At 42.4% G+C, this 15,576-nt stretch overlaps 2 protein-coding genes across 2 annotated transcripts; both read right to left on the reverse strand.

Annotated features, from left to right (window-relative positions):
• Positions 1 to 3,953: 3,953 nt before the first annotated feature.
• LOC124180159 (brain-specific homeobox protein homolog) lies at positions 3,954 to 8,160 on the reverse strand. The gene is made up of 3 exons (XM_046565283.1): positions 6,965 to 8,160; positions 6,367 to 6,625; positions 3,954 to 4,679 (listed from the first exon to the last, which is right to left on the reverse strand). The coding sequence occupies exons 1-3, from the start codon at positions 7,292 to 7,294 to the stop codon at positions 4,420 to 4,422; spliced, it is 849 nt and encodes a 282-aa protein (XP_046421239.1). The 5' UTR covers positions 7,295 to 8,160; the 3' UTR covers positions 3,954 to 4,419.
• Positions 8,161 to 10,996: 2,836 nt separating this feature from the next.
• Positions 10,997 to 14,918, reverse strand: LOC124181344 (leucine-rich repeat neuronal protein 1-like). The gene is made up of 6 exons (XM_046567821.1): positions 14,442 to 14,918; positions 13,204 to 13,475; positions 12,866 to 13,125; positions 12,489 to 12,780; positions 12,235 to 12,393; positions 10,997 to 11,766 (listed from the first exon to the last, which is right to left on the reverse strand). Exons 1-6 carry the CDS (start codon positions 14,674 to 14,676, stop codon positions 11,440 to 11,442), a joined length of 1,545 nt encoding a protein of 514 aa, XP_046423777.1. The 5' UTR covers positions 14,677 to 14,918; the 3' UTR covers positions 10,997 to 11,439.
• Between the last annotated feature and the right edge of the window lie 658 nt (positions 14,919 to 15,576).

A 15,576-nucleotide genomic window follows, 5' to 3' on the forward strand; every position in this document is an offset into this window, starting at 1 on the left:
GATAGAGAGTGGTTGAAGGTGAGAGGACCCCGAAGGACCCGTGGAGAATCCGGGGCCTTTATGTCGGAGCGGAGGTCTTCTAGAGGTGCTCTTGAAGGGTACTCGACGTCCACTTTGGAACAGGAAGCTTAGAGGTGACTGCTGAGTGAGGACGCCTTCGTGACTATCGTGGCATCTCTCTGGGTAATTATTTTTAAACACGTCGTGGAGATACGAATCTTCTCGCCAAACAAACACTAAATTTCTTTCCTATCTCTAGTACCTCGTGTATACGTATAACTAAGTAACAATACCACTAATTGGTACTTTGCAACGTGATTTAGGGATATGTAAACTGCAGTGCTTAAATCACTCTTACAATGAGACATTGGGTCGGCAACCCAATCCGATCAAGATTACGGACGATCTGTGCTTTCGTAATAGTGCTGTTATTTTTGCTAAACAGTTGCAAAAAATAGTGAAATTATTCGGCAAGTATTGTTACTTGATCTTCAGATTTCAAACGAATATAGCCATACATGAGACAGAAATAAACTGACAAGAGATATTTAATTTCCGTAAGGTCCTGAAAAAAATTTACATCTCTATTTATCTTCAAATATATACCTACATAGATTGATACCAATAAAAAATTATCAGTTTCCACGTACATATAGATATAATTATGAACGATACCAGTGATCAGTTTTGCATGCAGACTTGTATTATATCCTAAAAGAAACAGTTTTGGTGACAGGGATGGTTTCGTGGGCGCCAATTTGCGGACAAAGTATTTTGATATATCTATGTATTCGTGGGTCGGGGTTTCCCACCCGGAGGGCGTCGCGGCGTTGCGTTGTCGGCATCATCGTCGTCGTGGTCGTCGTCGTCGTCGTCGTCGGGACGCGCATAGTGCAAATTGAATCAGAAACCCCGCACGCCACGAACAATATTATTTGTTAGCAGAAGCGATGAAGTAACCGGAGGTTCAAATGAGTCCAGATTGCCCGGTGATCAAGTTAAGCGGCACGTGAGTTGTAGTCGAAACGGTCCACCGAAGTCCATGCACGGTCTGTGGGGAGACTCGGTCGAGTATAAGAGTAGAATTTATCGTACGCTAAAGCGTTTTAGTCGGTTGGTTGTCTCGGACGTTGGGGTTGGAGTCTCCGGCTCTATCAGAGGGCTGCTGCTGCAGGTTTAGACGTCAAGTGACACGCGCCGACATCTTGACAGCTTGTTAGGCTAACAGCCGTATTCTATAGTCCTAAAGTTGAGCCTCTTTATTGTTAGCTTTAAATTCTAGGCTTTCACAATGGCACGCCCGTGTTAGTCGCTACGTTATTCGCCGTAGAGTAAGCACAGATTTTGTGACTTCGCTTAGCTGATGTATATCTGCCCTGATTTAATGGTCAACTTTCATTTATACAAACATTTATTTCGTCGTTATTTTAGTAAAAAAGAGTAAACGTATTCAACGCTCCATTCAAGAGTCGGGTCTCGTAATATTAATTTGAAAAGTTGCGTGGACAACGCGCAGAACTTTGAATCCCTGCTTTTTACCACTACAGTGATTTGAACCGAAGGTGTATAACGGTCCGAGGGAATGGCGCAACTATTTTTTAAACACTAATATCTGCCTATTTGTACGTGGCGTCAGCATTATGCCCATACCCCCTGAACTGCTTTGAAGTATTTGACGAAATGCTGGGGGTAATGAAATTAGAAGGCATCATTGATGTTTATTAAATCCGTAAAGGTGTCTATTGTTACGTTCTACGTGAATAAAGTGAAAATTTGCACCCCTCGCCAAGGAAACTGCAGTAAAAATAATGAAATAAGAGACAATGGTGCTGCAGGTACTGACAATGGCCTGTATGGGGTTGAAGTGCCTAAATGCAGTGGGCGTGTTCCATTACTTTCATTATACTCTGTTCCAGTCGACGTGGGGTCGTCGAAATGATACCCAGACGAGGTTTACACGTGTACACACGTAGCTGCACGTATGCGTGAATCGGGTAGCGGAGTAGGTGGCGGATATATTGACATCCGAGCGAGAAGATCATAGGGATGAGGCAAGAGGACGGGAAACTCGGATGGGCGGCTACATCTGCGTAATAATATTAATAAGCTCGGCAGCCTACGGAAGATGAAAAACCGGCACCGTTTCTCCGCCCGTACCCATAGAACGATTACAAGAAGGAGAAGAAGGAATAAAAAATACATACACTTGCGTTTTGCTATGGATTCGGACAGATGTCACCCTTGACCACTTATCGCTGTAAATACATGTAATACAAGTGTAGTTGCGCACGTATAATTTGTACAATTTATTTATTACAGGCTTAAGTTTGTCGAAAAATACAGGGGATGGAAATTTCGTCACCCCTGCAACGATGCACTTTGATAAACTGTTGCCATTAAACATCGTAGATTACAGAGGGTTGATATTCGTCCAGCTGTCCAAAAACTCCGTAAATTTTTTAAGCGCAAGTGCGATATATTTAGACGTAGGACTTTTCATTTATCCTCATCGACATTGGGACATCTTGCGGCATATCTGTTACTTGGTGCCAAATAAAAATAGTTACATTTTTCTCTAAAGCCGCAGGTCGGTATAAATTTTACAAACGATACTAAAATCCGGTTCTTGATATCCCATTGTGCAGTGCCAATATGTAAGATATAACTGAACGTGTTAACTTCGGCGAGGCAATCATGATTGTTACCCCGTTAAATTTTCCCCACTAAAACCAGAAAATTTGTTCATCGCGTTGAAACAATGTTCCGCACCGTTGACTTGTGAAAGTTGCCAATATCGCCTACAGAACTTTATATAGATATACGAGTGTATTATACTGGCGTAACTGTTTCAGGAACAATACAGAGAGAGGAAATAATTTAATTCCGCAGCCTTACAATTAGCTGGTAGGTCGTTGCACGATGTAGTGTAAGATATTACAGAAATGCTCACCTGATACCTGCAGTAGACGTACGAAAATCACCCCGCAAAACACAAATAGCAATAACTGGTAGCTTTCGTCGTGGCGAATGAAACGCCGCCTATAAGCGTATGTATACGTATATACAGGTGTATGTATATTTGAGACCGTGCGGCGTGATTGCGCCCCGCTAACACTGTTACCCCCTTTATATCCACCCCCGCTTCGCCCCTGGCCTCCGCTCCTCCGGTCGCTCTGATCCCTTGCAATTACTCCCCATTATCTGGGTATTAGGATCCACCCCAACCATGGGCTGGCCCCGGAGTCAGGGCCGAGCTTGAGCGTGACACTCCGCCAACTACCGCCGGGCTGACATAAAATCGAGTGACATTTCTCGCCGAGTAACTCTCAGACAGAGAAACCGTTTCGATGTTTTTTCGCGGGGCTTATGTCGCGATATTTCTATTCGAGAGACCTTCATCGGAGACGGGAAAAGAATGACGTCTTGTATCGCGCCTCGACAATCGGCATAATTGACGTACGTGATTCCTGTAACGTAGTTCCGGTATCACGGGCTCGTGTTAATGTTTCACAGTGCTTTCGGACGATCATGTTCGAAATGTCAAGCAGTCAATTAGCGGGATTGTAACGCACAGAAACCCCGGTTGGCGTCTCTGACCCATGATGTCGTAAAATGTCAATCGAGCAACGTATCCTTTTGACCACTAATGTCGCCCTAAACTACACCCTCCCCTAGGTACACTCTGTATCGTTCTCATTATTAGATCCCGTCAATGCGAAAGTTTATCACACTTGTTTCAGCTTGCATGAGCCAGGTCGAGTGTATTGGTATGTATAATCAGCTTTGTAATGAAATCCTTTAAATCGGCACGTTGGATATTGTGAATATACATTGATAAAGGTGCTAAACCGACTATTAAATCAAACTCAAAATGGTACATCGTTATAGGTATAATTTTATATACATATTATATATACAATATATATATATATGTATATATTCGTATATTATACATCACTTCACATTGTGTACGATATTGAAAAATGTTCAATTATACTAAATTCGAAATTATACATAGGTATGTCTGTGTCTATCACGTTTGGCGGTATTTACTCTACCTTTTTGAATTAAACAGTGCGATGTCGTACCGACAATTGAGCTACACGCCCTCTAGGACCTCGGCACCTAGGTCTACAATGGTAAAATGGAAAATACTCGTCAATCGCTACTTACATAGGTATGTATGTATGTTACATCTCTCAAGTCTAACGAGCACCTCGTTGAAAGCTCGGTCATCTCTGCAGGGCGTAGTTTTCTCGAGAGAATTTCAACGTGACGTTCTCCTTTGATCTTGTAACACCGAGTTTCTATAATTGAGAAGAAATCATCGACCTTCGCTTGAATGATGTAGGTGGTGGTCTCTTGTAATTCTCTTAATAAGGTCCGACGCCAATCTATTCATGGCAGGTCGAACCGTTCTCAGCGATGCTGCTGGTGCTGTAGCTGCTGACTGTGATGTACCTGATGAGAGCTGGCTAGATTAATGGAATGGGGATGGGGCGGTTGGAGGAAATTCGGGGGAGACGAAACATGGCGCGATGTCTGCAGGTGAAGAATCTGACCCGTTGGCGACGGCGTTTCGTCGCCAAGAACGTCGATTTCGTCTTCGTCCGAGTCAGGGGCGTCGCTGCTCGCCCTCGAATCTCGTCCGCCGCCCAAAGAGAAGTCGACGGGACGTTCTGTGGGCAAAAAAAGAAGAAAAAAGCAAAATACACCTCTCCGAATGCAGCCAGCCGAGATTTTCTAATTGAAAAAGCAATAAATTAAACGGAGACCCTCACTTCGAGAAAATGTAAGTAACTTCAAATAACGTTAGCTTGAAAAAGGGGTGAAATATCTCTTTAACGAAAAGAAATTCCCACTTTTTATACGTCTATGTTTTCTCTCTTTGGTGAAATTCTTAACAAAATTCCACCAATCGGCAGTCTTGGAATGGAATATATTAGTTGCCATTGTTGTAAAAATACCTTTCATAATTTCTGCGAAATATTTAATCTATTCTAGTTCCGACGGCTACGATATTAGATCCTTGTTTGTTATTCAGTAGTGAAATTTTTAAGGGGACGGACGGAATATAAAAGTAATGCAAACACATCTGTGCACGATGCATCGCGTTTAAGTACGTATGATATGTCTAACAACGATGGTCGTAATTGCGCAAGCATAGCCGGTAGGCACTTAGCTGATAATTAAGTAATTTCGCCAAAGACGGAGCCAAGAACGACCGAACTGTAACCCCTCTGAAGTCGAAGCGACCACCATCTTCATCTTCTGAGAAACTGTGCCTCTGTCTTCGTAACTTCGTTAGTCCTCAGCTCGGAGCCATCTTGGTTCCGGCAAGTAACTTGAATTACTCGAATGTGACTTGCGACGGTGAGTCCGCCGAGTCAGACCCGGTGACTATGTGTATATACATAATATATAAGGATGCGAGCGACGTAGTTAACTTCAATTACCTGTTTCTGCTTCATTTACGATATTACCGTAACGTCGTAATATTGTAAATGGCGTATTTAACTGTTAACAAAGCAGTAACAAGACAGCTGCTACTCTTCGGCATCATCAGCTCAACTTCGCTTAACTCACGCTCTTTTCCTATTACCAGATTTTCGGAAATATTTTCTTCAATAGATCTTCGCACAATTTTCATATTCACAAATGATGAACCTCGCCTTTTGCCATGTCAGTTTCTTTCGCCTGTATATCTTTGACACCTTGCACACAACCATGAATTGCAATTTTGTCATTGGAAACAGCTTTTATTGACTTCGATGTGATTATCACTGTACTCTAAATAAGAAACAATTTACTGTAATTTGGCCCCAATTTTTTTTCTGGTTTTTAGACCATTAGTCGATAAGTAAATTCGAAATGACCAAACTATATCTAATAATGTCTTTGTTTGCTTCAGTGATTGACGATCAATGGAATCTTTGCGCATTTATCCAAATGTAGCGCGAATTTTTCGAAACTTATGGTCAACGAAGATTAATCAGGACCAAATCTTCACAATATTCCAGCGTAAGTAATTCTGTTGACATTGCCGCTTAGATTTCTACTGGTCTTATATTGTAAGATAGATTTAAAAAAAATAGGTTTTGTAACACGTTATTAACCAACTATATTTATGTGCGTTGAACCGTCTCCAATATTACGTTGATTGCAGTCACATTGTAGCCCATACGTATATAATTAATTTGTAATTCAATTCCTATTCCGTCACCATTCTATTACCTCCTTCACCGGAGGTGGGGAGAAAATGTTAGCAATGCATGAAAATACCTCTTCGCTCATGGAACGACAACCATGAATTGTTAAAAATATAATTAAAAGCGGAATTGTTTAAAAGTATTTATGGTTACTCACCAGCAGGCGACGTCGTCGATAAAGCTTGATTTCCGCATTGCTGCTGTTGACCCGAAGATTGACTACCGTTCGTACCAGAACTGGTATTCATTTTTCTTAATTGCTTTTTGTGCTTCATCCGACGGTTCTGGAACCACGTTTTCACCTGTGTTTCAGAAAGGTGCAACGCCGCCGCCAATTCAACTCTCTCGGGAGTGCTAAGGTATCTCTGGGCCTCGAATCTGGCTTCTAGGCCGGCTAATTGCTGATCGCTGAACACCTAAAACATCATATTTATTTACATCGAAAGGTAAAAAATTCATGAACGAAATTATATTGTCAACCTTTATCATTCGATCGAAGATTTTTTTCATTGAGCCGACCGATTCGTGCTGGTCACAGACTTGGACGAACTCAATTTATACACGTGTCTTAACTCGGCCTGAAACTGTGAATGAAATTTTGCATACTGCTTCAGGATTTCAAGACCCTCAAACTAGATCCAGTCCGTCCTATGGCATCCGCGTTAACTTTGAATTCATCTATAACTACGAAAGCTGTATCCATCCTTGTTCGAGAGAATCTTCAAGACCTAGTAAAGAACAGATTGATGATTTACCGTTCGAGCTTTTCGCCGTCGGCAGTGTTTCAATGCCGCGAGATCATTCATCCCGGGAACCACACCCACGCCAACTCCAACCCCCGCGCCGCCAAAAAGCGGCCCGAGAAAAAACGCCGCCGCTGGTGGGGCGGATGGATAACCAGGTAAAAGGCTGGCAAATTGTTGATAATGGTGCTGTTGAGGGTGAGGCAGATGATGATGGAGCTGATGATGACTGTGCGGAGTAACGTTGCTTCTGCTGAGAATATCGTCGATCGAAAACGACGTACGACTTGCCGAAGACACATTTTGGGGCTGCTGCTGCTGTTGCGGACAAGTCGACTGCATCTTCGATGCACTTTTAATCCTAACTCACTGCGACTTGCTGTATCACCAGGTTTAATTTCACCGATATTATTATCGGAATTCCCACCTTGCAAGCTTGTAAATAAGATCCACCAAGACGGATAACCGGAGTGAAAATGCAGAACGGAAAAAGCGTTTCCAACTTCCATCGAATAGCATCGAGTGCGATTCAAATGTCTCACGATATTTGTGCAGAACTGGGCATTGCGTAAAGGTTTGTTAATTTTAATTCCCACTTCTAATTCGCAGCGGCATTTCCCATCTCTCACTACGTCACTATGTTACGTTGCCGTAGACTTCACAGTCGTAAAGTTAAAAACGTATTAAATCACTGTAACTCTTTGATTTCTGAGAATGTATAACAGGCTCAAGTTTACACAAATATTGAAATCATCAGCTCAGTTGAAAATTCATAAAACTATCGCAAATCAAACATCCAATCGATCTCCACGATTTTCCAAGCATAATAACTGTAATTTTTGTATTATTTGAAAAATATCCAACGATTTATCAACCATGTGATAATCCAGAACGACGATCACGAACGAAAATTCCTTTAAACTCCTGTCTTCGATACGATTGAAAATTCTCGTTCTCACTTAGTCCGAAGAACAATGCCAAAGTTAGCAAGAAGGATAAAAAAACACACGCCAAGTCGACGAAACCGCCCGTATAATTCACCACCTGGAAGCTAAACTTTGACACGAGTACACGTGTTGTCGCACCCGACAGCCTAGAGTGAAATACTGTCACCGATCAGCCCCCAATCAGTCAGTCAACCTGCGTACGTAATTCAACCCTCTGGCTCTCGGGGAGGGTTCACGGGGTCGGCGACGTCGCATTGGCGGGCGTCGCGACGCTCACAGCCACCGGGGTTGGATCCGGCGTCGCGGGGGCGGAGACCCATCCCCGTATCCATGGACACGCGGCTATCCTGGGGCGGCTAACACCGGGTATAGAGATACCGGAGAATCGGGGTGGCGAAAACTTTGAACGTTTTGTGTTTGTAAGGGGATTGTGTCCGTCTTTTTCTACCAGCTCTCGCTTTCTCCGTTCTTTGAAGATAGCTGCGCGCCTTGACGCAATTTAATGAATACCGGAGACGATTGCCAACGTCCTCGAGGCACCCGCTCTGTGCTATAAGTGTAGAGACTACAGGTGACTCGGTAGGTAATGCCATTTCACCTATTAGTATTATACGTCAGCCACGAATTATTATTGTTCGGTTTGCGGATTGTGCGCCGTCGTGTATTTTTATCTTTTGCGTTACAAACTTGATCGGTCTTACGCGGAAATTGCCGGTTATCTTTACGAGAGATTCACGCAAAGCCAAGATAATTATACATGCGAGATATTCGAGATATCAGTCGCGGCCATTTCTTTTTGGAAAAAACCCCGCAGAAACTCTGACTCTGACATATAAATTTTGAATCTGTAGAGGCAAAGTTTGAGTCTCTTCAACTTTTCATCCTCTCGGCAGTATAATTTCATTCTCACACAGTTCGTCTCGTAGTCTCAAGACCGTTCAAAAGCCAGGTAATATATTCAACATAGAAACTATTTAGGTACTATTACGACGCTCCCTGAAACCAAATCATTCCAAGTTCATCGATATTTACCAATAAGATGGGAGGCGACAAAAACCTTGCTTCATCACACGTGCAAGATATTGTTAAAGATACCAACGCGTATAATAGAGGCGAGGGATCCGCGACACCGAGAAAAGAGTTTATTTTTTACTGTTAACAAATGTGTACGGTATTTCGATATGGCGAAATAAATGTTTCGTTATTATCATCAAATCTTATTCGAGCCAAATAATGATCGATAGAATTTTGTTTTAACAGTTAATAAATCATATTCGGTCCAACTAAAATTTAACAAAAATAACGAAACATTTATTTCGCCATATCCAAATACCATACACGTTTGTAACGGTAAATAAACTCCTTTCTCAGTGGATGCACCGGATATGCCTCCACCGCCCCCTTCTCCCTCTCCCTCTCCCTCGCCCTCTCTCTCTCTTCTCAAGCCCCGAGTATCCCGGCCACGAATTGAGCCAGGCCGCAGGCCGCGCAGCATCACCGAAAGCCGAACCCCAAAGCACTTCGCATCAGTCAATATGTTGCTGGCAGCGAGGCGACCGATCGCGCGACGGGGCGCGTCTTTGAACGGATCAAGGGGATGAGCGGCGTCGACGGGGCGCTCTTTCACCGTATGTACAGGGGGCCACGCGAGCACGAGATGCCAAGATTAAATTACTCCTACTACCGTCGCATCGGGAGGCAGAAGCTGGGATCGTGCTTTCGCGATGTACCTATACCCGGAGCGTCGAAGTGAACCGAGACTGGGTAAATTATTGTGCCTCGTCGGCCGATCATATAACACACTGCAGAGCTGCTTGCTTCGCCCAGATCGGTTCTACTACCTATAATTATTACACACCGCGGTGCAAACTTGTCAAAATACTCTATCGAATTAATTTCCTGGGTTAAATGCCAACGCAGGTACAACATAAGCGGAGTATTCGCGTTATCAGTACCAAGAAGCCGATAATTTATGAATCACTGATCAAAATCTCGATGAATAATGCTTACCGAACTAGGGTACACTCATTCTCAGTTGTTTGTATAGCCGTTGTAGGGATCTCATCCTATCATAACAATTCAGTGATTTTCATCCATATATATATATATTTTCTCCAATTGATGGAATACTTTCAAACAAGTCCTTGTGTCTCTCTCTCTTTCTCTCTCTATAACGTTCGACATATTACACGCATCTTCATCTTGTGTCAAAATTGCTTTATACTTGAAACGTATACGACACAAACAACTTGTATTTGTTTGTCGTATCCGAATTTTTTCATGCAGGATACCGAAATTTAGGGATTTCCGATCTTCCCAATCGCGTGGATAACCCCCGAAGCTCCTACGTTATAGTTTGCTGCAGCGTGTAAGGTTCCACAAGGGACGCGTTTCGGCGCGTGTCGGCATTTAAACTGGGAGGTTCTGCGATTATTGAGTGAATTAGCGTGCGAGGTAATTGTGTTACGGTCGCGTGTCCGTCCCCGAATCGAGCTTGCGGGGCGAGTCTCTGCTGTGGGACACGACACGGTGTTACGCCAAAGTCCTGGAGTCCCTTCGCCCCCTCAGCCGCCCTTGCAGAGCTTGCTTGCAGTCTGTACGCCCCCCGGAGACTTGTTAGCAAAATAGGGGGCTTGTGTTTTGGCTACTGGTACTCCGACCAGCCCGACGATAATTCGACGAATACCTACTCGACGCTCGCGGGATCCCTAATGCGGATAATACGCCAAATGAGAAGTAATTTGTAATAAGAGACTACCGCGCATCGACCGGATTAACTTGTCTTCGCGTGAAATCCGGCGGTTCTTGAGCTCCGTCCACGATTCCATTTTATTCTGCGATTTCTGGAAGTGAAGTTCTCTCGACGCTCAGTCAAATTCACCGCAGCATCCTTTAATGTGATGCTCGTAATTACTGCATCACGGCTGAAAAATGAATCCTAAAAGATGTTAATATCACGTTATCTTGTGTGCTTACTTTCCTTGAGCGGGTTTGCGCTTGAAGATTTTCTTGTCTTACAATTAAATAATTATTCCCAATTTTTTACGCTCAACGATGACATTTTTACAGCCTTATCAGCTAATGAAATTACATTTTCGCTGTTGAAGCTGGTTTTATTTAAAAAATAAGTAGAACATTTTTGTTAACAATTTGTTTTTTTCACACGTGTCGTCCCGAATGCGAAATAGAAATACTTGGTTCGGTGATTGCCCTCGTAAATTTTTAGGGAGTAACTGTGACAAGGGCCAGTATGGAGGCCTAAATGTCATTACGATTCTTCACATCAACCACCGAGCAAAGGATTTCCTTTTATCTTATAATACGGTTTATACATACACTAAAAGCAGTACATTATTAATTTTCAATTTCTTTCAAAATCACGTTACCGCATGTATCAACCCTCCAGCGATACTTGTTCAATTTTGGTTCACCTAGAGCTACGCGCAGTCTGCAAAACTGGAGTTGAAATACAGGCAAGTTATACAATCGTAACCTATGTAATAACTATTCTTATAACACGAACTTGAATTTTTTCTAAATCTAAAAGTCTTCGTCGCGATCAGCTCGTTTGTAGAATGCCCGAGAGAACGTCGCTGGGCCTTGAGAATTGTAGAAGAAGAATCCTCGTCTCCAAAATACGAAAACAGCAAGAGTTACCGGAACGGCAAGGAGAACTCCGATCAAAATGCCAACAAGAACGGTTGCGTCTCTTTCCGGCCTTGCATTGTACAAATCAACGCAACGGAGATGACGAGTTGAGAGAGAGGTCAGATTTTTTCCCTCATGTTCTTGTGGTGTCGAGCAAGTCAGATCATTCGCATTCTCGCCCATCAACCTATCGCCAAGACTGGGTAGGAGCGACTCGACCTGAATAATAATTTTAATTTGTTTTTTTTTTTAGTTGCACGTGGCGTGATTTTTTTCGATATCAAATTTCCAGAATTTATATCTAAAGAACGTTGGGAACTACGTAAATGTGAACTGTGAAAATTTCATATAATTTGTAATGCTGGACGCAAGACTTTTATAACCGAACTTGGCTACGACTTGTGTTTGTACTTTCGACTTAATGAATATACCGAAATGAATTATAATCTTAATCGCACTTTATTCATTACAGCGATTCTTGGTATGTCAATTTTGTCGAATGAAACTGGATATTTATTGAATCCGCGGAAAGAGGACTTTGCGGGGTGTCTGCGGTTAAATGAACCAGCAATTAACCATCGCACTCCCCAAATTTCTCTCACAATCAGGTAATGTCAAGTGAAATATTCAGGAACTTAAACCTTACCACGTAATTTTAGCACTTCTTAAATAAACGATTATACTCACCAGGAATTGGTTTTTACAGTCACAGCCCCACTTGTTGTTGTGCAGGTCAAGGTCCACCAGCTTGTCCCATCTTCCGATCAGCTTAGCTGGCAAATAATGCAGAGCGTTGTCAGCCAACTGAAGTTTCTTTAGTGGTGGCCACTCGGTTCCTAATTCATGCTGTGACGAGGATTCGATTGATTATATTTTCCCAACGATTTTCTAATTTACATTCCATTGCGTGCGAAAATTGAAGGAAATTTATAGCCGCAGACCTTTGATGCCAACGCGTTCTCGTCGATGACTTCGAGCTGAGGACATCCTTCGATGTGGAGAACTTCGAGACCGGTCAAACCCGAAAAAGCACCGGCTCCAATGGCAGTCAAATTGTGCATGCAGCAGAGACTCAGTTCCTTGAGGTTTGCCATTATCGGAAAAGCGTTGTTCTCGTTGATGACTTTAATGGGATTCTCATCCAAGGCCACCCACTCCAAGGCTCTGCCATCCTCGAGAGCAAGCGGAGGCGAGCTGAACTTGTTTCCAGTCAAGTCTAACCTTTTCAAGAACCTGAAACGGCAAATTTACTCTCAATTTCCAAACTTTCATCGAATTCCTCGCATTTTCATTTACCCGTAGCGAATTCGTCTCTTACTGAGGGGTGTGAAATACGTGCTCGGGAAAATCGTCGAGGTTGCAGTAGCTCAGGGTGAGTTCTTCTAGATAGGATAAATAACTGAGTGCATCGACGGTCGGGTTATCAATGTTCACAAATGGGTTTCCTTCGAGCGAGAGAACCGTTAAACTTCCCAAATGCTCGAAGAGATCCCGATGAAGACCGCGGAGCGCGTTGTAAGCCAGATTGAGGACCTTCATTTTTGGAAGGGGCTCGTAAGCCACTGGCGAAAACCGACCCTGTTATTCAAGGTAATACTAAAGTTAATTCATACAATTATGCGGGGGTTACGTCCAAAAATTTTTTGCTTCATTTACCCTAAATACATGCGGACCCAGCAGAGGCGTAGTCAACTGGTTGTGGCTGAGATCAAGCTCGGTTAAATTTCTCAACTCGAGAAAAGCCCCTTCGTCAATTGTGTTGATACTGTTTTCCCGGAGTATTAGCCTGTTGACGCTAACTTTCGGAAAAGCTCTCACATGTACGAAAGAATTTTTTGCAAATGAAACTTCCAACAGTGGTTCCGTCGGCCAATTATCATCTTCGAAGTGATCCTCCAGATTTCTGCTACTGCAATTCACTATGCGATCTAGAAAATACGAAAATCACAAGCAAAAATTAAACTCGGTTGACTTTTTATTGCTAGCATCGTCTGTTATCATAATTCTGTTGATCGTAAATTTCTATTTCAATTTTGATTCTGTAATATCCGAATGAGTACGATAATAAACCGCTGCAGTAATATCTGATCGTGAGTGTAGTAAGTAGAATCTCTCCAGCAGGTTTTCGAAAAATTTGTCATTACGCTTTTTATCGCAAAGGATAACCACAATATTCCACAGAAATGAATCAATGCCATCGCTCGTCATTGTCCAGAAATTCGACTACAAAAGTGTGACTGGAATTTGCGAAAATTAGCCGTTGTTCAACAATATATGTTTAATACCGCAGTAGAATCAAACCGCACCGTTCCGCGTGTTCGAACGACAAATGAGACCTATCGATTTTGCGATAAGAGACTCTAACGCAGCTCGTAACTAGAGCAATGATCGAGCGACAATAATTTTTCTAATTTATATTGAGTAACGTATACGCCTTGCTCGTGTACCTCCATTACGTCAAACCGGCGATGCTGATCCTACAGAGTACAATATTCATGAATCCAAGCAAATATTGCTGAAAAAGAATGGATAATTTTTGTCAGGAATAATTATGTGCATAATGCTAGCTGCTCGAACCGCGTTGCCATTACCATGTCCTATATTTTTTTCTTACCGCCGCGACAACCGTACTTACCGTACTTACCGTACGCAACACTGTAACTTGTACGACGCGTGTGTTCACACTGTGAAACATTACGCGATGCAAATTTACCTGCTTCTTACTATGTATGTACATATATCCTCGAATTGTGAATTATAAAATGAAATTTTACGTCGCCATTAAATGGCGATGGATCATATAACGACGTATGATAGTGGAATAAGTGCTGTACTCGTGCAATGTTAACTTTGTATACCTATATGTACGTAGAGCGAAAATGATAAACTCGTACCTGTGCAGGTGCAAACTTGGCACATATTCCCTTGGGTCGGAGCGACTGTGACTTTCGCCATGGTATTATTAGTATTCTCACCCCGAATTCCATGGGATAAAAAAAATAGGAAAAATATTTGAAAAATCATGGTGTTTTGATCAAACGTAACACTGAACTGTTGAGCGAACATTAAAATCGGGCTTCTATCAAGTCCCCGGGCCCTCCCTGATAACAACCTGTGATAAGATACCATTTTCCGAACACGCGTTACTTATCGAGTGCGAGGTGTGAGGCAGATGTAACGAATTTCACATACAGGTAACACCTGTATTTCAGATATCTACGTTCCATATCGGTAGAAAAGGTAATTCAAGCGTTTCAACTGCAGGCATATGCGTATGCCGCGATGTTTTTGTTACTCGCATACACGTATGGTTTACTAACACTCTGTCACCTTGTGCAAACTTATACCCGTCTTGACTTAGTAATATATCTACGTATGGGCGCACGCACACCGTTCCATAGATATACAATACTATAATGTATGAAAGACGTTATCTGCGTCCAGACGGCGTATTAAAAGACGGGCGCGTTTCCAGATAAATATTCGTAAAATTACGTTGCTGATTCATTACTGTATATAAACCAACTGTCGATTCATTACTGTGCGATATTTCCGGGAGTTTTCTCCATTCTTCAAGATAACTTCCGACCTCCACGCATGTACACCGATTCACCAAAGATTGTCTCTATCCAACGTCGATCTTACACCCGTAACCCTGAGTCTGCCTAATACTGTAATTGTATCGGTGTGTCATGTTTATTTTTTATTTTTTACCTTTAGAATTCCTATGTGGTTACGAAAGACTCATGTGACGACTACCGGCTTATTGTCACGATCAGTTCGTGCGTAATCCAGTCACGTAAAATCACTTTATATTCTGGTTATCAACTTTGTTTACCTATTTAATTAGCACATAATTTGACGGAAAAAATTACGAACAATGCATTTACGGTACCGCATAAGAAAACGTTTTCCGTGGAGCAAAACCTATTATATGTATGTGTGTGTTTGAGATATTTTGTGAATTAATTAAATGTGACATGAATTTTTGTTCCCAAACAAGTCGACGCCTGTATGAAAAAATAATTT

The sequence above is a fragment of the Neodiprion fabricii genome, chromosome 4 (genome assembly GCF_021155785.1).
Source record: "Neodiprion fabricii isolate iyNeoFabr1 chromosome 4, iyNeoFabr1.1, whole genome shotgun sequence".
Lineage (NCBI taxonomy): Eukaryota > Metazoa > Arthropoda > Insecta > Hymenoptera > Diprionidae > Neodiprion > Neodiprion fabricii.

What these genes read in the sequence shown, in the direction of transcription:
- LOC124180159 (XM_046565283.1), bottom strand. Translation starts at nt 7,294, where the DNA reads ATGCAGTCGACTTGTCCGCAACAGCAGCAGCAGCCCCAAAATGTGTCT. An exon ending in GACGGCGAAAAGCTCGAACG is followed by an intron (nt 6,626 to 6,964) that starts GTAAATCATCAA and finishes ATGATGTTTTAG; the next exon opens with GTGTTCAGCGATCAGCAATT. An exon ending in ATCGACGACGTCGCCTGCTG is followed by an intron (nt 4,680 to 6,366) that starts GTGAGTAACCAT and finishes TTTTGCCCACAG; the next exon opens with AACGTCCCGTCGACTTCTCT.
- LOC124181344 (XM_046567821.1), bottom strand. Translation starts at nt 14,676, where the DNA reads ATGGTATCTTATCACAGGTTGTTATCAGGGAGGGCCCGGGGACTTGAT. An exon ending in CCAAGTTTGCACCTGCACAG is followed by an intron (nt 13,476 to 14,441) that starts GTACGAGTTTAT and finishes CGTATTTTCTAG; the next exon opens with ATCGCATAGTGAATTGCAGT. An exon ending in CACGTATTTCACACCCCTCA is followed by an intron (nt 12,781 to 12,865) that starts GTAAGAGACGAA and finishes TTGCCGTTTCAG; the next exon opens with GTTCTTGAAAAGGTTAGACT.